This window comes from Gigantopelta aegis, chromosome 3, assembly GCF_016097555.1.
Source record: "Gigantopelta aegis isolate Gae_Host chromosome 3, Gae_host_genome, whole genome shotgun sequence".
Classification (NCBI taxonomy): Eukaryota; Metazoa; Mollusca; class Gastropoda; order Neomphalida; family Peltospiridae; genus Gigantopelta; species Gigantopelta aegis.
In genome coordinates this window covers 44239366-44263764 of record NC_054701.1, presented here as the reverse complement: position 1 = coordinate 44263764, position 24399 = coordinate 44239366, and the positions used below count along the sequence as shown (strand labels likewise).

The window sequence follows — 24399 nt, the reverse complement described above, 5'->3', positions numbered from 1 at the left end:
ACACACACACACACACACACACACACACCATTCCAGATATCGTAGCCTGCTCTGTTGCCATGGTCCGGTGCCTTTTAACAGACACAAAATGAGGTATACACTGCGCATGTCCTCGACGGGAGGTCTGGTGAGGTTCGATATGGTGGTTCTAATATACCAAATCAATTCCTATTGCCGATAATGTTAACGTTTACTAATAAGACTGATATAAGCAGCCTATCAACACACCCAGGAAGTACAGCAATAAACGTGTGGCACCTCACATCTAATCTATCTGTAAGAAAATGGGGGGGGGGGGGGGGGGGGGGGGGGGGGGGGGGGTCATTTAAGAGATTTAATTTAATGTTTTTAATAGCAACCGTAATTTTTGATGAAAATTGCAGTTCCATTTTTGGGGATACCCTGCATTAGTTTCAACCTCTGGTATATACTGCATCACAACCGTATAGCAAATAAAAGTGTATTTATTTATTGTCAATGGATAATAGTATTTGCACAAATAATCAATGTGACATATTACTGCCAATCACACCCACAGCTACTTTTGCTCCGTAAATATTTGCACCTTGAACTTTGCACGGAACTCTCTTCTTTGGTACTATGCAACCTAGTGCCACTTGCAACAACTGCGGACATGTCTGAACCTTAATTGCAAGGTTTACCCTGTTCAAGATGGATATGGCGAATTTATTTCATCAGACGACTGTAGCAGACGATCACGACTAACTCAGTCTGAGAAGCAACTATTATTATGGCACATCAGAGATCTTTTTAAGAATTTTACTTTATTTTATCATACATTGTTTAATTATCCTCTCTGTGTGTATGATATTGCATTTTCCTTTCAACCACAGGCCTGCGTAGACTTTGATTTGTTCCAGAACTCTGTTTTACAAAGAGATCTTAGCCTTGAGATCAACTTAAATACATAACGCAACTATGCATATAAAGTGATCTTAGCGCTAATATCGCTTCGTAAAACTGAGCACAGTGTGGTTATTCGGTTTAAAATGAATGAGGAGAAAAGAAGAAACAACCCCCACACCCTTTAGCGAAGGTTCCCTGTTTTGTTGGCTGAATCCATGCCAGGTAGCGACATGTATGTAGTTTAATTAATTGTTTCACGCTTATGGCTCAGTGGAAGAGCGCTCGCCTCATTGCGGTGGGGTTTTATTTACCCACCCTAACGAGTACCCGGCGACTAGTGCATCAACGGTAGCGGTATATGCTGTCACGTCAATGGGAACATGCACACAAAAGATCCCTTGCTGCTATTCGGTAGCAGTAGAGTATCGTATGACAGCGGTGCCCCCCCCCCCCCCACACACACACAGAGACACACACACAAACATACACCTCTTTCTCTCTCTCTCTCTCTCTCTCTCTCTCTCTCTCTCTCTCTCTCTCTCTCTCTCTCTCTCTCTCGATCGATCGATCGATCGATCAAGTGTCAAGATAACCTGATGCATTGGCTTGATCCTTGTTTCATGTCCATGGTATAGAATGTGTTTCGTCAGACAGTAATAGAGCAGACGTTATAAAATGATATTAGACATAGCTGAGTTCACCATCAATCTAACGTCTGCTTGATCCCAGGGGAACACGACGCTAATCAGGCCAATGATGTATTCACTGTTTCTGGTTTAAACAGGGCATACTACATGAGTGGCCGTTAAATACCATTTATCCTATAAAGAGTTGTTTTAAAGCATATCTAACAAGCGAAAGCGAGTTTGATATGTTTTTAAATAACGAGTTGTAAGATAAATTGAATTTAATTGACACGAATGCAGTATTCTATGTCTTACATATCTTCAAAAATATGTTTAATGGTTTTTTCCAACTAAAACATATTTACGACCTAAGTTAACTTATGCGTCACATTGTCATCAGTTTCGACTGGGTTTTCATTGGATGGTATAGAAGTAGCAATCTCGTCATCACCTAGGAGCAGTCAATCGTTTGTCTTCAAACTGTTATCACATGTATATGTGTTGACAGTATGTGTTACCAAAATTAACGAATGGTGTTTTTACTAACGGGTATGTAAGAAATAACATTAAAGGTCGTTAAAAAAAGCAGCAGCAGCGGTTTGGTCATTAGGCACCATACATTAGTCTATACTAATGCCTCTCCGTATTTTATGTCTTTATGGTAGATTTAAGAGAAAGAAAACAGATATATGATCACATAAACTATGTACCATTATATCTTTTTTCCATATTCTGCAGCCAATAAAGCTATCATGACATTAAATTATACATTACTAGATGTAGTCCGCGCGGGAAAGTTTAAATTGGGTGTGGTGGCCTTACCACAGCGCTTTCCCTAAAACAGTATGACCACCGAGGCTATAATAGTAAAGACACGGCCGCCGTGTATATAGTCACTTCTGTGTTAAGTAACAAAGATGGCAACCTCCAATGTGGTTGCATTTATGAAAGTCATCTTTGTATATAATATTTATAATAAAAGTAAAGTCTCTGTTTAAAACCACAATTTTAAAATCTCAACGTTTTGTTAACTAAATGCTGACATCGTCGGGAGAAAACTAAACATAAAAACAGGAGTTCAGCCCTTAAAACCTGTAGGAAAAAACAGTTCAAGTGAAACACTAAAGTTAAAAGATTAATCACATTTCAAGATAAGCTGACTGGGAGGACTGACTAAATATAAATAAGGATATAAAAAAACAGTTCAGATTTAAAAAAACAAAAAAACCTAGACTTAAAAGAATCATAACATCACCAGGTAAGCTGCCTGGGAAGACTAACAAATAGAAAGTTAATTACTGCTTGGGTCATATGTACTATTTAGCATAATTAATCTACGGTAGTCGACTAGATCTGAGCGCAAAGAACATTGCTGCATAGGGTAAGTTTAACGAAGGGATGTCGGCAGTATAAATCAAAAGAAGAGAAGTGGTCAGAACGATGGGAAATTGTTAAAACGATATTTTGTATTATACTATAGATAAGAATCGTTATCTTTGTACCGGCCTCGATGGCGTCGTGGTTAGGCCATTGGTCTATAGGCTGGTAGGTACTGGGTTCGGATCCCAGTCGAGGCATGGGATTTTTAATCCAGATACCAACTCCAAACCCTGAGTGAGTGTTCCGCAAGGCTCAATGGGTAAGTGTAAACCACTTGCACCGACCAGTGATCCATAACTGGTTCAACAAAGGCCATGGTTTGTGCTATCCTGCCTGTGGGAAGCGCAAATAAAAGATCCCCTGCTGCTAATCGGAAAGAGTAGCCCATGTAGTGGCGACAGCGGGTTTCCTCTCAAAATCTGTGTGGTCCTTAAGCATATGTCTGACGCCATATAACCGTAAATAAAATGTGTTGAGTGCGTCGTTAACTAAAACATTTCTTTCTTTCTTTCGTTATCTGTGTGCGCGGTTTTTGACGCGACGCGGGCGTGGTGCGGGCATGAAACACGGAAAACGGACGTATATAATAGTCTCCTATGAAATCACTGATGTTGAAAACCATAGAAATGACTTTGGTGGATCCGTTTTTCGCATTGCGTTAATTCTAGAGGGATTTCGGGATATGATAGCGAAAACATTTGAACATTTAGTCTAGGTGTTCTGAAATGAATTTTTCTGCAGTTTAAAAATAAAATGAATTTTCTTACACACCCGTTGGTGAGAACCTGGTACATTATTTTTAAAAATACATAATAACAACGCGCATATATGTGCTAACAATTAATTGTCATACGGCTGACTGCTCCTAGGTGTTGACCAGGTCGCCAGTGCCATACAAAAAACACAAAATCGATTACCCGTATTACTGAAATTTGAATTTATTTTAAACCTGCGTTTTTAATATATGTAACAAATAGAATACTAATTCGATACAATTTTTATTACAACTCGTGTTAAAATGTATCCAACTCGTTTTCCGTATAGTAGCCCAGTGGTAAAGCGCTCGCAGGATGAGCGCTCGGTTTGGGATCGATCCCCGTCAGTGCACCACGACTGGTACATCAAAGGCCGTGGTATGTGCTATCCTGTCTTTGGGATGGTGCATATAAAAGATCCCTTGCAGCTAATCGAAAAGAGTAGCCCATGGAGTGACGACAGCGGGTTTCCTTCCTTAATATCTGTGTGTTCCTTAACCATATGCCCGACGCCATATAACCGTAAACAAAATGTGTTGAGTGCGTCGTTAAATAAAACATTTCTGCATGACCGAGGTATATGCATATTTAAAAAAAATTGCTTTGAGTAGGAGTGTTTCGACGCTCGAAATCCCCTACACACGCGCCTGATAATAAATAGTTATAACTATGACCAACTGAACAAAATTAGCGTTTTATCTACATTTTAACAATTTTGTAAATTTTTTGTTATATTAATATACAGATCGGAATTATACAACAAAGATATTAGCTTCAAAAAAAATAATAATAAAAAGTTTAAAAAATTAAAAAACCTAATCCGGATACCTCTCAAATATCGGTATTTTTAGTGGTTCCTAGGATGTCCGGTTTTTAGGGGTTTCACTGCATATAAAAATGAAAAAAAAGTATAAGTGAAACTGTAGATAATGTAAACAGGTAACTGTGTTGGAGTATTTGTTATGACATACACTCGATGTGACATCAGGCTGTTTAATCCTTTTCCCAGCCGACGGCTGATGTCTCAAGTTTATGCGCTGGCATTTCACAATGTCTCCAAGGCATAGCGAGTCTTGTTTCGACAGTACGTAATCACTTTATACTAAAAATAAAACCAGCTATTTGTTGAGAGTTGGAAAAAAAATCAGCCAGTTTGAAAGTTTGTTTTGTTTAACGGCACCACTAGAAAGCAAAAAAAAACACACACGCAAAAACAACAACAAACAAACAAACAAACAAAAAAACAAAAAAACAACAAAAAACAAATAAAACAAACAAAACAAAAACAAAAACAAAACAAACAAACAAACAAACAAACAAACAAACAAACTAAACAAACAATAAAACAAACAAGAACAAAACTAATAACAAAAAATTACACCAAACAAACAAAAAATACGGTTTTGGTAAGGCCAAACAAAATAAATTTCTGGTCCCTGGTCTGCGCGCGAGTTGATTTTGACCCTCGCGCGTCAATTTGTTGGGGTTTTGTTTTGTTTTGTTTGTTGGTTTGTTGAATTTCCCGCGTTTCCTCTCTCAATATCTGTGTGGTCCTTAAGCATATGTCCGACGCCATATAAACCGTAAATAAAATGTGTTGAGTGCGTCGTTAAATAAAACGTTTCCTTCATTCCATCAAAGATTTTGAAATGCCGCGATATGTGCTGTCCTGTATGTGGGATGGAGGGAAAAACAGATCCCTTGGTACTAACGGGAAAATGTAGCGTGTTTCTTTTCTAAGACTACATTTCAAAATTACCAAACAGATATTGAGTGAGGAAACCCGCTGTCGCCACTACATGGACTACTCTCTTGCGACCAGCAGCAAGGGATTTTTTATATGCACCATCCCACAGACAGGATAATACATACCACGGCCTTTGTTACACCAGTTGTGGAGTACTGGCTGGAACGAGAAATAGCCCAACGGGCCCACTGACAGGGATCGATCCTAAACCGACCGCGCATCAAGCGAGCGCTTTACCACTGGGCTACGTCCCGCCCCTAATTGGATATAAGCACGAAACCAAGTTGAACTGAAACCGAAACTACCTTAAAGGTACTCCGCCCTCAAAATAATTTGAGCAGTATTTCTGTAAAACTATATACAGTTCCTTGATCTCAATATTATTCTGATACCTTAAGATGTCCTTTTGTTTACGGAAGCAGTAGGATGGGGTTTTATTTAGTGTCTGTACTGGCGCGCTATACAGAGGCAGTCCTCCTATAGATGGAGTTGGAACCATATATCGTTGTCTTTATTAGCTCTCTGTTATAGATAAAGCACCCGCCACCAATGATTCATAGATGCATACAACAGTTTTGTTTAACGACACCACTAGAGCACATTGATTTATTATACAGGAAGGAAGGAAGGAAATGTTTTATTTAATGACACACTCAACACATTTTATTTACGGTTATATGGCGTCGGATATTATGGTTAAGGACCACACAGATATTGAGAGAGGAAACCCGCTGTCGCCACTTCAAGGGCTACTCTTCTTGATGAGCAGCAAGGGATCTTTTATATGCACAATCCCACAGACAGGATAGTACATACCACGGCCTTTATTACACCAGTTGTGGAGCACTGGCTGGAACGAAAAACAACGGCTATTGGATGTTAAACATTTGGTAAATCTGACATATAGTCAAGGATAGGAAATATGCTACATTTTGCCATTAGTAGCAAGGGATCTTTTATATGCACCATCTCAGACAGGATAGTACATACCATGGCCTTTGATACACCAATCGTCTTGTATGTTAAGACTTCTAAAATTAGATTGTTTTTATGCATCATTGACGAGTAGATTGTTGTAGCCCAAACTAAGTTTAAATATACCTCCCAATAATTTTGAACGTACGAAAAAAATATATACATACGAAAATGTTCTTGTGAGTGATACGCACAAGGTATGTGTTTAACGATACTGAAGATGATACCCAGATCGCTTTCAAGAAATTGTTTACTGGTCATTCGTACACATTGTGACACAATAATTAGACAAATTAACAAATTTCAACCATTTACAAACTTTACAATTGGTTTGAGATCATTTTCTTTGGTGCAACCTTTCCTAGCGTGTATATATTAGAAAATAAAATGAACTTAAGGCTGATAGGTAGAGGGTTCGCCTCTCGGTATTAGCTTCCACCCAGAGCGAGTTTAACGACTCAGTGGGTAGGTGTAAGGCCACTATACCGACGTCTCTCTCACTAACCACTAACAAACTAACCACTAACAAACTAACCACTAACCTGGACAGACAGCCAAGAGAGCTGAGGTGTGTGCCCAGGACAACGTGCTTGAACCTAAATTGGCTATAAGCACAAAAATAACTTCTTCTTTTTTTTTTTACAAATATATGGATGATGAGAAACACATTGAATATATGGATATAGATATTCTATTGGCAAAAGTATTTAAAATGTAAACACTTTTGTTGCGTTAAAATTATTATAGACGAGGCACTAGATAGAGATTCGTGGAATCAACCACTATTTTACCAACTACCCGTTTTACTCCGCATTGTGTAAAGATACGGTCTGGATCATCAGTAAGTTTTGTCGTTAAAATAATATTATATTACTCGGAGACATATTAACAATAGGAGCAAATTTGAGATACTCATTTTGAGCCATTTTTAATGATGCCACTTTCCGTAAACAGGACTGTACATACCACGACACCAGCCTCGGTGGCGTCGTGGTTAGGCCATCGGTCTATAGGCTGGTAGGTACTGGGTTCGGATCCCAGTCGAGGCATGGGATTTTTAATGCAGATACCGACTCCAAACCCTGAGTGAGTGCTCCTCAAGGCTCAATGGGTAGGTGTAATCCACTTGCACCGACCAGTGATCCATAACTGGTTCAACAAAGGCCATGGTTTGTGCTATCCTGCCTGTGGGAAGCGCAAATAAAAGATCCCTTGCTGCTAATCGGAAAGAGTAGCCCATGTAGTGGCGACAGCGGGTTTCCTCTCAAAATCTGTGTGGTCCTTAACCATATGTCTGACGCCATATAACCGTAAATAAAATGTGTTGATTGCGTCGTTAAATAAATTATTTCTTTCATACCACGACTTTTAGCACGTCTTCTCATCCTCAGTCATATACGACCTATTGAACCTCTGGGTAATAATGTTCGACTTTCTTGAACATAGCATTTACTTCCAAGTGGGGAGACAGGACTCTTGAATAACCAATTGGTATTTTTATGACCTTCTAACATCCAGCAATAGAAGGCTAAAAAGACCACTTTCTAGTCATTTTTCCCTCGAGGGTGGGGCAAAATAGAAATAACAAAAGTACACCTACGGTTTCATGCCTTGATAAATATATGGAACCAGGTCCCGCGGGATGGAAAAAAACCCATCAACAAGACTTTCCAACTGTCTGTTAGACAGAGTCACTTTTGGTTTAAAGGAACATTCCTGAGTTTGCTGCAATTTTTAAGATGTTATCGACCAACAGAGACGATTGTAATTTCATATCAAATATATTTCTCTGCATAAAATATTAGTGGCTCTATATTAAACGTGTTTCTGATCGTTCTAATATTTGTATTAGGTTAAATTTCATTTATTTCCTAAAATAAGTTTTTTTCGTACATACCTAATTATTTGAAGACAAAATCCAATTTGAGCTTCTTACAAATATTATGACGACCAGAAACACATTGAATATACAGACACTGATATTCTAAACAAGAAAATAAATTCAATATGTAAGTTTAATAGTAGAAATATTTAATTTTTCGGAATCATCTTACAATGCAGCAAACTCAGGAATGTCCCTTTAAAGTCTTGTTATCGGAAAAACATTTTATACGGAGACATGTTATTATAGGAAAGATTATCCTGTTTCAATTCGTATGATTAAATGTAGTCTTGTTGAGTTTTTGGCGAGTTTAGAGATGTGTAAATCACATGCCAAAGAAGGTGCTTCTTCGGGAGGTGGGGGTATGGGGGGGGGGGGGTGGGGGGTGGTGGGGGGGGTAATATGTGTTTTTGTTCTTTTTCTGTTTATTTTTGTTTAAAACATATTTTATTGCATATAATAATATACAAAAGGATTGGGCAACAGTTATTTAAATTACGATGCCCTCTCCTAATTACAAATATTATAACATTATAGGCGACAACTATTACTACAAATATTTGAAACAAAGTAAATACACAAAACATCAAGCAAGACAAATTAACAGTGCAGATAAAGTGAAATTGTGAATAAAGTGCTAAAAAAAAAAATAAATAAAATAAAAAATGGGGAAACTAAAGTAGTTTATCTTTCTAATCAGACGGCGCGGCTTTGACGTGGGATAGTCGATAAATTCCGAACATTTTGATATATTTTTATACCTCAACTATCAACATTCACCCAATAATATTGTAATGCTTTTTGTGATCCCCACTCTCTTGGGTGTACATTACTACTAATAATAATAATAAAAAAAAAAAAAATAATAATAATAATAATAATAATTAAATAATGTTAATAATAATAGGGAGGGGACTTACTCAGCTTGAGACAGACTTGATATATACCTGACCCGGCTTAAAGGATCATTTAGACTGTATGCGGCGTGTACGTGCGGTCCGACTAAAACAAGTCGTAATACTATAATCCGTTGCATCATTCTATAAAACAAATTTGTTTTTTTTGTAAATAATTTCAATTTTGTTTGACGTAAGAAGAAAAGTAAAAGTGTTTTTGAAATAACAAAAACATACTATTTTTGTATCCAATTTAAAAAACAATCGGCTCATAAATAAATAAATAAATAAATAAATTGTAGTAAATTACATAGCATGAAAAAAAAAAAGGCGTTTCCGGTGGGACGGACTATAGTTTCAATGAGAACGTCTAGGTTGGATACGTGCTATTCGTGCATCATAAAACGCATACGGCCAGCCGTGATGAAATACTCGTATATAGAAAGAAAGAAAGAAATGTTTTATTTAACGACGCACTCAACACATTTTATTTACGGTTATATGGCGTCAGACATATGGTTAAGGACCACACAGATTTTAAGAGGAAACCCGCTGTCGCCACTTCATGGGCTACTCTTTCCGATTAGCAGCAAGGGATCTTTTATTTGCGCTTCCCACAGGTAGGATAGCACAAACCATGGCCTTTGTTGAACCAGTTATGGATCACTGGTCGGTGCAAGTGGTTTACATCTACCCATTGAACCTTGCGGAGCACTCACTCAGGGTTTGGAGTCGGTATCTGGATTAAAAATCCCATGCCTCGACTGGGATCCGAACCCAGTACCTACCAGCCTGTTGACCGATGGCCTAACGCAAGCCGCAGACGCATCAAACGTAACAGTCGGACCGCACGCACGCACCGCGTCCAGTCTATATGAGTCTTTAATGTTATCTGTAAAAAGGTGTGCGATGCGTGCGTCTACAAAACGGATATGACCGGCCTCGGTCTACAGGCTGGTAGGTAGTGCGTTCGGATCCCAGTCGAGGCATGGGATTTTTAACCCAGATACCAAATCCAAACCCTGAGTGAGTGCTCCGCAAGGCTCAATGGGTAAGTGTAAACCACTTGCACCTACGAGTGATCCATAACTGGTTCAACAAAGGCCATGGTTTGTGCTATCCTGCCTGGTGGAAGCGCAAATAAAAGAACCCTTGCTGCCTGTCGTAAAAGAGTAGCCTATGTGGCGACAGCGGGTTTCCTCTAAAAAAAACAGTGTCAGAATGACCATATGTTTGACGTCCAATAGCCGATGATAAGATAAAAAAAATCAACGTGCTCTAGTGCCGTCGTTAAATAAAACAAACTTTTTACTTTACAAAACGCACTATAATCGTATATAGTGTATATGCCTAAAACGCGAGTCGCAGAAACCAATCTGTATGAGCCTTAATTCGACGGACTACGCCTTTAACGGATATTATAAAATTACGAATGATAAAGGAAGGAAGGAATGTATTATTTAACGACGCACTCATCACATTTTAATTACGGTTGTATGGCGTCAGACATATGGTTAAGGACCACACAGATAATTAGAGAGAAAACCTGCTGTCGCCACGATTAGCAGCAAGAGATCTTTTGCATGCAACATCCCACAGACAGGATAGTACATACCACGGCCTTTGTTACACCAGTTGTGGAGCACTGGCTGGAATGAGAAATTGTCCAATGGGCGCACCGACGGGGATCGATCCCAGTACGAATTATAATGACACTGTTCAGTGTGCAAATATTCAAAATATTCACATTTTGCACCATTTACAACTTGTTTTCAGCGCCAGTTGTTTAATCATCATCTGTTATAGTAATGACGCTTTGCAATCTCGACTTTTGTCAACCAGTTGGTTTTATTATTAATTACTACTAGTTGGTTTTATAATTAATTGGTCAGTTTTTTTATTAATTGGTAACGTGAGCTTTAGGATGTTTATATATTAAAAAATTTCCTGATTCGTAAAACTAAATGTTTCCAACCTTCCAGTGCCCAACCGTATCTAGTCACTTTCATGTTTTTCAAAAGACAACAACAAAGGAATCTCGCGAGGTTTAATCAACGCCAATCTTTTGGTCCGTCCGTCTTAATCAAGGCCATTTATTAGCGGTATACTCGCCAGAACATCAGATAGTTCGCAAATACGATGGAAGCGATATTTATCCGACTTTAAGACAATTGGCTTAATGACACGAAGCTATTATTATTATTATTATTATTATTATTATTATTATTTCAATTTAGTATCGTGCTTATATCCAATTAAGGTTCAAGCAGGCTGTACTGGGCAGACAGCTCAGCTATCTAGGCTGTCTGTCCAGGACAGTGGGTTAGTTGTTAGTTGGTTAGTGGTTAGTGAGAGAGAAGAGGGTATAGTGGTATTACACCTACCCATTGAGTCCTTAAGAACTCGCTCTGGGAGCCGGTACCGAGCTGCGAACCATGTACCTACCAGCCTGTAGTCCGATGGCTTAATCACTGTGCCACCGAGGCCGGTATCCGACTTTAAGACAACTGGCTAAATGACACGAAGCTAATGTAGCGAATGTCGTTAACGAGTCCTCGGAGCAAGGGACGAATGCGTTTGCCGCATGAAGAAGTTCGTATTTAGGTGTGGTAATTCGTATCTGTGCCGTGAGACCTTACCTAATGGTCTGTTCATGACGCCACTGTCAGGTGATTAGAAACCGAAGAGGGCGCTTCCAGTTTACTGGCCTTTTTGTTTTTAAGTCGGAATGAATTGGGTGGTGGAAATGAAATAATAAAATTAATGAGTTGATAGTGGTTCAATTTGCACTGACCTTGTAGTTCAGTAGCATTAATTATCTGGTAGGCTAATGGAATTGGTTTAATTCCCGGAATGATTGTTTGCTGAGCCGTACTAAAATAAATGGATGGGTATATCAAATGTGTGTGTGTGTGTGTGTGAGAGAGAGAGAGAGAGAGAGAGAGAGAGAGAGAGAGAGAGAGAGAGAGAGAGAGAGAGAGAGAGAGAGAGAGAGAGAGAGAGAGAGAGAGAGAGATGAGGAGGAGGAGAGAGAGAGAAGAGGAAGGAGGAGAGTGAGAGAGAGAAAGAGAGAGAGAGAGGGAGTGTGAAGAGAGTATGTGTGTGAATGTGTGTTTTATGTGTGGAATAGGGTCTTCTCCCACTAGATAAAAAGAAGAGAGTTGTTTTAGACAAAAGTAAAAGAAGAAGACTTTTCGGTATTTTTTTTCGGTATTTTCTTCAGTGGCAGCTGCTTCTTGCTCCATAATGTTCTGGTTATTTCTTGTTAGGCATTGTTGTTGTTGTTGGGGGGAGGGGGGGGAGGGAGTTATTGGGGTTATTTTAAATCAGTAACATTTAGATTAGTGCTTGCAGCTGCAGACCGTTAGCTGTCGGTACTATCTATGCTCTTAAAGGGACAGACTCTAGTTTTTAAATATAAAGGCATATTTTTCACCTAGACCCTAGTTTGAACCCGTAAAAATGGACACTACGTTTGGTTAATGTACAAACCTGTAACAAATTTAGATACAACAGAGTGAAAAAAGAGTTTGTGACGTTGAAATACCCTTAAAAATAGACTAAAACGCGACTCCATAACCGAAACTTCTTAGACGTACTTGCGTTTTTAAAAATATTAAAAATCCATTTTGTGGTATTAGAAACACAAGGATGACCAGAAACACTTCGGCTGTACGGAAATGGATAATCTAGACAATAAAATATAAGTAATCTTTGATTTCAGTGATCATAAACGGCTCTAATAGTGAAAAATATGCATTAGTGTTTAATTAAAAAAAAAAACTAGGGTCTGTCCCTTTAACAGTTGTATAGTAGTTACAATGTACATGGTAAACCTTACAAAGACATCGCCTACCGATTTTTTGTTAATCTCGTAAATATTTTCCAAACAAAGAAGATTATACACCAGTCTGAATAATGGACAAAACTCTCCAGAGAGGACTCTCGCTTTACTTAAAACTATTTCAAATTCAATAAACCATGCAATGTGCTGATGCTGCTGAATAATTTATGTGTAGGGATGTTATCGTTGGTGGTTTGCAGGACCTGAAGTGTTCCGAACCTTGTCTTATCGCTTCTGTTCTTTTATTGCACTTAAGAGCCTAAACAGAGGCTATACATCCATTGGTGAATCGTCATCAGTATTATTGAAATTAAAGACGGGTTTATCGTCGTCTTCTTCTTCTTCTTCTCTCTCCCTCCCTCTCCCTCCCGCTTTTTCTCTGTCTCTGTCTCTCTCTCTCTGTCTCTCTGTCTCTCTCTCTCTCTCTCTCTCTCTCTCTCTCTCTCTCTCTCTCTCTCTCTCTCTCTCTCTCTCTCTCTCTCTATCTATCTATCTATCTCTCTCTCTCTCTCTCTCTCTCTCTCTATCTATCTATCTCTCTCTCTCTATCTATCTCTCTATCTCTCTCTCTCTCTTCTCTCTCTCTCTCTCTCTCTCTCTCTCTCTAGATCTCTCTGATCTATATCTAGATCTCTCTCTCTATCTCTCTATCTATCTCTCTCTTCTCTCTCTCCTCTCCTCTAAGCCTCTCTCTCTCTCTCTATTATCTATCTCTCTCTCTCTCCTTCTCTCTCTCTCTCTCTCTCTCTCTCTCTCTCTCTCCTCTCTCTCTCTATTCTCTCTCTCTCTCTCTCTCTCTCTCTATCTCTATCTCTCTCTCTCGCTCTCTCTCTCTCTCTCTCTCTCTCTCTTCTCTCTATCTATCTATCTCTCTCTCTCTCTATCTCTCTCTCTATCTATCTCTCTCTATCTCTCTCTCTCTCTCTCTATCTCTATCTCTATCTCTCTCTCTATCTCTCTATCTCTCTCTCTCTCTCTCTCTCTCTCTCTCTCTCTCTCTCTCTCTCTCTCTCTCTCTCTCTATCTATCTATCTATCTCTCTCTCTCTCTCTCTCTCTCTCTCTCTCTCTCTCTCTCTCTCTCTCTCTCTCTCTCTCTCTCTCTCTCTCTCTCTCTCTCTCTCTCTCTCTCTCGCCTCTCGATCCTCTCTCTCTCTCTATCCCTATCTATCTATATCTATCTATCTATCTCTCTCTCCTATCTCTCTCTCTCTCTCTCTCTCTCTCTCTCTCTCTCTTATCTCTCTCTCTCTCTCTCTCTCTCTCTCTCTCTCTCTCTCTCTCTCTCTCTCTCTCTCTCTCTCTGTCTCTCTCTCAACAAAACCGATAGAAAATCTTCATTTGATTATGAGCGGGACGTAGCCCAGTGGTAAAGCGTTCGCTTGATGCACGGTCGGTCTGGGATCGATCCCCGTCGGTGGGCCGATTGGGCTATTTCTCGCTTCAGCCAGTGCACCACGACTGGTATATCAAAGGCCGTGGTATGTGTTATCCTGTCTGTGGGATGGTACATATAAAAGATCCCTTGCTGCTAATCGAAAAAAGTAGCCCATGAAGTGGCGACAGCGGGTTTTCTCTCTCCATATCTGTGTGGTCCTCAACCATATGTCCGATGCCATATAACCGTAAATAAAATGTGTTGAGTGCGTCGTTAAATAAAACATTCATTTGATTATAGCTAGATACTGTTAATCACAATTTTGATGATGTTAAAATATGTTACAAGTATGTGTTTTTAATAAATAAATAAACTGCACTCTCACCCCACCATACCCAATTGAGTTAGTGAGTGGGTGGGTGGGTGGGTGGGTGGGTGGCGAGTAAGTGAGTCGAGTGAGTGAGTGAGTGAGTGAGTGAGTGAGTGAGTGAGTGAGTGAGTGAGTGAGTGAGTGAATGAATGTATGAATGAATGAAATTTACTACAAATCAGCACGAAAAAATGCATCAGTCATTGGCTGTCAAATAAAGGTTACTACGAACATCAATACAAATATATATATCAGCTGAATGGATCTACTGAGGTGGTTCGATCCTACGACGCAAGCATCTCAAGCAAGCACTCAACCGACTTGCGCTAAATCCCGTCCAATAATTTCATTTATACGTTTGCATTTTTATTTTATTTTATTTTTATTTTATTTTATTTTATTGTTATTATTTACTTCGACTTCTTCTTTTTTGCAGATAACTCTGATACGTCTGTCGCCTGGGATACCGGCCAGAATAAACTACAGACAACCCTAGGATTCCTCCAACCAGTCGTTGAAGAAGACCGAAGCTCGAGTCCACAACTAGAGCATCGGCACACTCTCGTCAAGAAACGCCTCCTGGACTCCATTCGATTCCGAGCGGGAATTGGCTTGGGGAAAAGACTGTCCTTGCTAAAGGAGTTACAGAAAAACATTCAAACTACAGCTGATCTGATTAGAAAGACAAAAGGTGAAATAGCCAATGACCTGACTACCAAAGATATGTTCTATAAAATGGCCAGTAAATTGCCTCCTTACAACGCGGACTGGCACTCGTCATTCCCGAATCCAGTTGTTTCCAAGAGCAAGGTTCGAGCGAAGTTGCAGAAGGCGGATACGTTCCATGACCGCAGTCACCTTGATCCCGTGGTATACTGGATTGGCATTGGAAGAAGATAATAAGGATTACACGCCGGTCACGAATAATCGATTTACGAATGACAGTTATTACTTTTAGTTTAATTAACATATCATATTAATTGCAGACATTGTTAGAAAAAGCTGGACAGTTCTGTATGTAGTACACTATGTTTGCGCAAATTCGCAAAATAAAAAGAGTATTGTTGCTTGAAATACAAAAATGTAGAAAACATTTTCTCGTTTTAATTGTTTTTTTGTTTTTGTTTTCTTGTTTTTTTTCTACATTTCATTTGTTGAATATGTATATTCGGACTGATACTTTGTGGTTTATCGTGTCAATTGTTTAGTCTGGTACTAACTGTTGTTACGTTGAAATACCATACAAACAATACTTTAAGATATCGAAACAGTAGCTAATTTGGTTGCTCTACCAAAAGAATGGACCAATAATCGATGACAATGATGGATATATACATACATACATTCAATTTTAACGCGAAATATTAACAGAAAAAGTGGTTGGTAAGGATGTTTTATCTCGTTGTTTGGCACACTAACAGCATGTTTGTAAATTATAAGTTAAAAATATCATGTCTATTAAAAATACAAACAGGAAAACGTTTTGTTTCATTACATATTGATACACATGCATTATTTGTTATTTTTGTTAAATAGCACACGTTTGCCATTTACAACCGATTGTAAATTAATAGGCTAAGAATGTTATAACCTAACCGGCTTCTATAGAATAAAATGAAGTTTGTTTTGTTTAACGACACCACTAGAGCACACTTATTTAGTAATCATCGGCTATTGGATGTCAAACATATGGTCACTTTTTGACACAGTCATAAACAGGAAACCTGCTACATTTGTTTCATTAGTAGCAAGGGATCTTTTATATGCACCATCCCACAGACAGGATAGCACATACCACGGCCTTTCATATACCAGTCGCGGTGCACTGTCTGAAACGAGAAATAGCTCAATGGGTCTACTAACGGGGATCGCTCCCAAACCGACCGCGCATCAAGCGAGCGCTTTACTACTGGGCTACGTCTCGCCCCGGCTTCTAGAGTGTCTGGTAGGTACTGAGTTCGCATTGATGTACCGGTTCCCACGTAGAGTGAGTTTTGGCGGCATCAGGAGAAGATCTATAAGGCCGCTACTCAGTCCTCTTCCGTACTAATTACTAACAACTATTAACCCCTTGGTAGCTGATATGTGTACCCAGTACCGCGTGCTTGAATGTTACTTAAATAAATACTCGAAGATCATGTTTAGAAAATAATGAAAATGAAATATGATTGAAATATGATTCCGTTCATACATATGAATAAATTCACAGTTAGGTTTTATTAGGAGTGTTTTGCTGGCTATTGAGTGGTGTTTCTTTGTTTAGGTGTTTTTGTTTTTGTTGTTGTTGTTTTTTCAATGGAATGGATATATGATGACTGCAACAAAAACAAAACAAAAATTCTAACAAATGGTAAACAAATACTCTGATTCATTTGCATGTAAGGGACTCAGTCTTCAACTGTTTTGGGAAATGGTATTCATCATGATGTCAAGAGCTAAACCGTTCCATAGTAAAGTTGGGTGAAAATCTTGTATCCAATTCTTTTTGGTATATTTGGTAAAACCCAAGCAAATCAAATATTTTCGGGAGTCTTATTATATGTACGGAGAGGTCTGGGTGGTAGTGTCCTACCCCGATGACCAGGGAATTAGGCGTTCGGAACAAAATAAAAATAAAATACTATGTCTAAGGCCGAGATCGTTTGTGTTCTATTCCTTTGGGTGTTCATTGTCTTGGGCGTTCAACTGTGCTTCTGGTTTGTAGGTAATTGTTTTCTCCGGCTGTGTGTACTTTTACGTTGCATATAGTATTATGCATAAAGTCAACCCATTTCCTAGAAAACACGTCCTATGGGAGCATATGGTCGTATCATAATATACAAAAATATACTGCGACAACTTTTGAAACACATAATTGTTTACAGTGTAATTTACGACTCTGTGCTTTACATTGGATAATTCGTTATATTATTTGTGAATTTTTAAACAATAATAAATAATTATTCTTTTTGAAAATATGATGAAATAAAAACCAGATGTAACAAGATGAATTGTGGTTTTACTTTCGTGATCGTTTTAATTATAACTAAAATGAATTAATCGTTTGAAAAACAGACTATATGGCATTGTAACACCACGATTGTGTGGGTTTACTTTCGTTATCTGTTTAATAAATGTATAACTATAATAAACAATATCTTTCGAAACCATGAAATAAAGAGTGTAATGACTATCTGTGGTTTCTTTTATTTGTTCTCTTTTTAATATAACAGTAACAACTACTTTATTTTAAGAAATCGTGTATTCTTGGTTGTCCAAATGGCCGCAGAACGTCAAAACAGGGTCTTGGTTCAACTGTATTATTGGTTGTCCAAATGGCCATAGAACATCAAAATAGGGTTTTGGATTAACTGTGTTCTTGGTTGTCAAAGTGGCCATAGAACACCAGAACAGGGTCTTGGTTTGACTGTATTCTTGGTTGTCCAAATGGCCATAGAACACTAGAACAGGGTATTGGTTTAATGTGTTCTTGATTGTCTAAATGGCCATAGAAATTTAAAACAGGTTCTTGGTTTAACTGTGTTCTTGATTGTCCAAATGGCCACAGAACGTCAAAACAGGGTCTTGTTTAAATTATATTCTTGGTTGTCCAAATGGCCATAGAACGTCAAAACAGGGTCTTGGTTTAGTTGTATTCTTGATTGTCCAAATGGCCATAGAACGTTAAACCAGGGTCTTGGTTTAACTATGTTCTTGGTTGTCCAAATGGCCATAGAACGTCAAAACAGTGTCTTGGTTTAACTGTATTTTTGGTTGTCCAAATGGCCATAGAACATCAGAACAGGGTATTGGTTTAATGTGTTCTTGATTGTCCAAATGGCCATAGAACGTTAAAACAGGTTCTTGGTTTAACTGTGTTCTTGGTTGTCCACATGGCTATAAAACGTCAAAACAGGGTTTTGGTTTAACTGTATTCTTGGTTGTCCAAATGGCTATAGAACGTCAAAACAGGGTATTGGTTTAACTGTCTGACACGCACCAGAATCTGGCCGATTCAGAGTCTTCATGAATACCTTTTACCTATACTTAAACTTGTGTGGAAATTTAGAACACTTCAACTGATCATATATAGATATAAGCCTTTAGTTGTATCAAAAATAAGATTTTAAAATGTTGGTTCTGGATGCTCTGAATGACTTTGTAGGTGATTATATGCTGAAACATTAAAGCCGCAGACCCTAGTTTCAATTCGTGAACATGTAACGCATTTGGATAAAGTTACAATAGAGTAAAACAATAGTCTATGACGCTGAAACGGGGAAATATTCTTTAAATATAGACTAGAGTGCGACTCTATAACCGTTAATTTTCAGAGGTAACTGAGTTTCTAAACATACGAAAAATTGATTTCGTGGAAATACAAATACCAGGATGACCAGAAACACTTCGGATGTACAGAAACAGATAATCTAAACATTAAAATATAACTAATGTCCGATTTCAGTTATCAAAAATGGCTCTAATAGCGAAAAATACGCCGTAGTGTTTAAAAACTAGGGTCTGTCATTTTAATTGTTGGTTTTTTATTCTTGAAGAGAATCAATGGTGTTTGAAAGACACGTGTTGTAAGATTTATCGGAAGTTTTAACAAAGAATGCCTTGATGCGTTTTAGGGTATGTTTGCAAACAAACTACATGTATCATGATACTGTATCATGGATATCGTATTCTGTGGATGCTATTGTAGGGATTAGGCTGTTAAAGGATATTGAATACTACCAATATTAATGTTGATAGCATATACATGCATAATATTATTATCCATGATTACTTTGAAATCGTATTGCCTACTTTATTTTTGAAAGTAGTGTTATCAAGGTTATATTAATATTTGCTTGTTTGGATATATCTTCATTCATTACATAAATAAATTACCAAACAAATAATTCCGACTTCTTCTTATTATTATTAGTCCCATCGCCGTTAAGTCACCTTCGCGCTACTTCAAAGTTTTGTATTCATTTATTTCTATTATTATTTTGTTCAATAGTTTATTGTCCTATCATAGACAGTAAGCCAGCCAGACAGACAGGCAGACATGCAGGCAGGCATACAGGCAGACAGGCAGACATGCAGGCAGGCAGGCATACAGGCAGGCATGCAGGCAGGCAGGCAGGCAGACAGGCAGGCAGGCAGACATGCAGGCAGGTAGACAGGCAGACAGACAGGCATACAGGCAGGCAGGCAGGCATACAGGTAGGTAGGCAGGCAGGCAGGCAGGCAGGCAGGCAAACAGGCAGGCAGGCAGGCAGGCAGACAGGCAGACATGCAGGCAGGCATACAGGCAGGCGGGCAGGCAACAGGCAGACAGGCAAGCAGGCAGGCAAGGCAGGCAGGGCATACGGCAGGCATGCAGGAAGGCAGGGCATGCAGGCAGGCATGCCAGACAGGCAGACATGCAGGCAGGCAGGCAGGCAGGCAGGCAGGCAGGCAGACATGCAGGCAGGCAGGCAGGCAGAATTATAGACAGGCAGGCAGCAGGCAGGCAGAGAGAGGTGATAGGGGTGAGAGGAGAGCTAGAGTGCAGACACGACAGACTACGGGACACGAGAGATAGAAGAGGGAGAGACAGACAGACAGGAGGGGGACACAGCCGAGAGAGAGGAGGAAGGAGGAGAGAGAGAGGAGAGAGAGAGAGTCAGGAGGAGGAGAGAGATGAAGAGGAAGTGAGTGAGAGAGAGAGAGAGAACCGAGAGAGGTGGAGAGAGAGAGGAGAGAGGAGAGAGAGCAGGAGAGAGGAGGAGGGAGACGAGAGAGAGAGATTGGGAGGAGAGAGAGAACGAGAGGAGAGGAGAGAGAATATGTGTGTGAGTGGTGTTTGAGAGAGAGAGAGAGAGAGATTGTGATTACACCAAAGAAAATTATTTTCAAAAGGGAAATTCCAGCTTTTTGTGATACTTTACTGCATAGCTCAAGTATGTTTATTTTTCGATTGTGTTTTAGATGTAACCAGTGTTCTAAAAAGTAAGCGGTATTGTCAGTAAACCTATTGGAAAAGTGACTGGTGGGTGTGCAGTATATGGCGACATATCACAATGTGTTGCGCGGATAATATACTGTCAAGGAAGTCCAAAGTGAATAGGAATTCATCTGAAAACATGACACGTGACCAGCGACGAATACCCAGTTCTGACGCTCCCTATACCATTCACGTCTGTGGGCAATGAGACGATTTGTCAAGGTAGGCACAACCCGGGGCCGTCGAGCATTAAGATGGGCTGCATGAAGACGATTTCTAATCGTCTGACCCGTAAGTCGGACACCAGTAGCCGTTTGAGCTTGATTTCTTAGAGCCTGGTTACGGATGAATCGATCCTGTACTTCTGTCGTTGCCCTGGGACAACCTGAACGGGGTCGATCGTCAACATTTTAGGTTTGTTGGTACCTGTTCCATAGTCTGCTAATCACTGACTTCGAAACATTGAAGGTGTTGGCCACTTTACGCTGACTTCTGCCCGTTTGCAGCATGCCAATAGCCCGTAGACGTTCATCGCGTTGCATACAAACACAAACAAAGAACGCACGAACTTGTTTTAGTTATGGGTTTTTTTTATCAGTAAGTAGCAAATCCAATCAATAAAAATGACTAAAAACAAAACAATAACAACTGTATGATCAACAGAATGGAAAAAATTGACAGAAATAATGTTCCACAGTGATTAATCGACCTTCCTGGAAATTGTCAAAATCGAGAATGACACCCCACGCACGTGTACGGGGCAACTGCGTGATGCACGTGCAAACTATATAATATGTTTTGGTGTGTTGATAAACAGACCTGAACGTTGTTTACTAGGATGTCTGTAATCAAAACGCATGTTCGGTCTAATAGTTGATATTAACATTTATATTTCAGGTTTCCCTGCGTTTTTTTTGAAGAGTATACTCCGTGCACGTAGTCTGCAGTTTGACTGTGGTTATTTCATGACAGATAGCTTTGAAGAGGCAACTGTTAAACTGAAGTTGACAGGGGAGAGCATGTAGTTTGTAAACATGTGTAACTTGTTAATATTGAAGTGTTGGGTTTTTTGTGTTTTTGTTTTTGGGGGGTTGGGGGGGGGGGGGGGGGGGGTGTTGTGTTTGTTTTTTGTTTTTATTGTTGTGTTGTTGTTGTTTTTTTTGTTGTATGTTTGGTTTGGTTTGTTTTTTTTTTGTGGGGTGTTTTTTTTTTTTTTGTGGGGTTTTTTTTTTTTTTGGGGTGTTTTTTTTTTTTTTTTTTGGGGGGGGGGGGTGGGTAATTCCAGCCCTTTCAAACGTAGTACTTTTTGTGTAAATAGGGTGTACTCCGGCCAGGTTTGTTTAAACCAATATGCTGGTAGAAAGAACTACACAACAGGGGTTGTCCTTTTTAGGATATATTACCCCAGGCAGGCAAAGGTGCATTTTAAAACAAATCCATGGGCCTACGGATGGATATTAATAAAAGGTGATACAGTCACTAACACTACATCGAAACATACAGCATAAATACTTGTGGTCTGGGTCATATTTATGTTTTGCCCCACGTACTGTGATGTCAGACTTTACATAAATTTTCTAGCTGCTATTCTCCGTGCAATGCTTGTGCCAGGCCATATTTGGGTTTTTGCCTCACGGATTATTAAGGGGCTGGACGGATGTAGCCCAGTGGTAAGGCGCTCGCTCGATGCACGGTCGGTGTGGGATCGATCCTCGTCGGTGGGCCCATTGGGCTATTTCTCGTTTCAGCCATGGCATCACGACTGGTATATCAAAGGTCGTGGTATGTACTACCCTGTCTGCGGGATGATGCATATAAAAGATCCCTTGCTGCTAATCGAAAATGACTAGCTCATACAGTGGCAACAGCGGGTTTCCTCTCTCAATATCTGTGTGGTCCTTAACCCTATGTCTGACGCCATATAACCGTAAATAAAATGTGTTGAGTGCGTCGTTGAATAAAGCATTCCTTCCATTCCTCCCACGGATTATTATGTCAGACTTTACATATGTAATTAGTAAGCGTATCCAGCTTCCATTATCCGAGTGTAATTCTTGTGTCAGTCCTTCAAGAGTTTGTACTGGCTGCTCCTTCGGTCATACTCGTTAAATGTTTACTACATGGTCGCAATGATCATAGGAGTGTGGTAATCACACTATGATGTCCAGTAAACAGTAATTTTGGTGCTTAATACATGTATACATACTAAACGGTTATGATTAGTTGCAAAGTATAGTTATGGTATCAGCGACATTGGCGTTAATGGGATGTGTATACAGCAAAAACAGATACTGTATCATGCATTAATGTTACGCGATCATTCCACGTCTTAAAATACACTCTTCTGTAATTAAGTATCTCTCGTTTCACTTAAATAACCTTTACATACTTTGTTTTACTTTTTTACTTATTTTTTTTTGTTCTGTTTTTTTTTTTTTTTGAGATCTACAGTACTAGTGCCGTGGATAAATGGCAGTAGTTCTTCTTCCTTGTCAGCTTACAATGACCGAGTTCCACCTAAACGTGACGTATCACCAGAATGCTCTTATGTAACGCTCACATTTCGGTGAAAAGGGGAGAAAAAAAGAAGATATTTGTGTAAAATCACAGACCCTAGTTTCAATCAGTGAAAATAAACACTAAGTTTGGTTAATGTACAAACCTGTAGAGTAAAACAATAGTCTTTGACGCTGCAACGGGGAAAACATCCTTTAAATATAGACTAGAGTGCGTCTCCATAACCGTTACTTCTCAAAGGTAACTGAGTTTCTAAACACACGAAAAATTGATTTCGTGGAAATAAAAATACCAGGATGACCAGAAACACTTCGGATGTACAGAAACAGATAATCTAAACATTAAAATATAACTAATGTCCGATTTCAGTTATCAAAAACGGTTCTAATAGCGAAAAATACGCCATGGTGTTTAAAAACTAGGGTCTGTCACTTTAATTGTTGGTTTTTTATTCTTGAAGAGAATTAATGGTGTTTGAAAGACACGTGTTGTAAGATTTATCGGAAGTTTTAAACACGGCTGGATAAAGTTTGTTTTGTTTAACGACACCACTAGAGCACATTGATTAATTAATCATCGGCTACGGGATGCCAAACATTTGGTAATTCTGAGACGTAGTCATCAGAGGAAGCCCACTACATTTTTCTTAATGCAGCAAGGCATCTTTTATATATGCACTTTATCACAAACAGAAAAGCACATGCCACAGCCTTTGGCCAGTTGTGGTGCACTGTTTGGACAGCTGGATAAAGTAACAACAAAGTAAAACAAGTGTCTATGACGACTGAATCGGGGGAAATAGCCTCTAAAATAGATTAGCGCTCGTCTCCATAACCGTTGCTTCTCAGTGGTACGTGCATCTTTAGAAGTATAAACAAAAAATATATTTCGTGGCATTACAAACACCAGGATGACCATAAACACTTCGTATTTAAGAAAATGGATATATTAAACAATGAAGTATGTATGTAATGTCTGCTTTCAATTATCAAAAAAGGCTTTAATACTGAAAAATATGCCTTTAAAAACCAGGGTCTGTCCCTTTAATGACGTCATATCACATTTTGAACTACGACTATTTGGTGTGTAACATGTGGTTATTTCGCCACATAGGCCACACCTACCAAAAAAGCTGACTCGTCTGTGGATAATCTATCTCTTTAAAGTCGCAGAAAAAAAGTTTGTTTTGCTTAACGACACCACT

The 24399-nt window shown here is 39.1% G+C and overlaps 1 protein-coding gene across 2 annotated transcripts in view; it reads left to right on the top strand.

Moving 5' to 3' along the window:
• Positions 1-16447, top strand: part of LOC121390441 — a 72871-nt gene extending 56424 nt beyond the window's left edge. For both annotated transcript variants that reach the window (XM_041522268.1, XM_041522261.1), the window contains exon 3: positions 15156-16447. In XM_041522268.1, the coding sequence (XP_041378202.1) occupies positions 15156-15619 (464 nt within the window). In that variant the 3' untranslated portion in view covers positions 15620-16447. The remainder of the gene's footprint in view (positions 1-15155) is intronic.
• The last annotated feature ends 7952 nt before the right edge of the window (positions 16448-24399 follow it).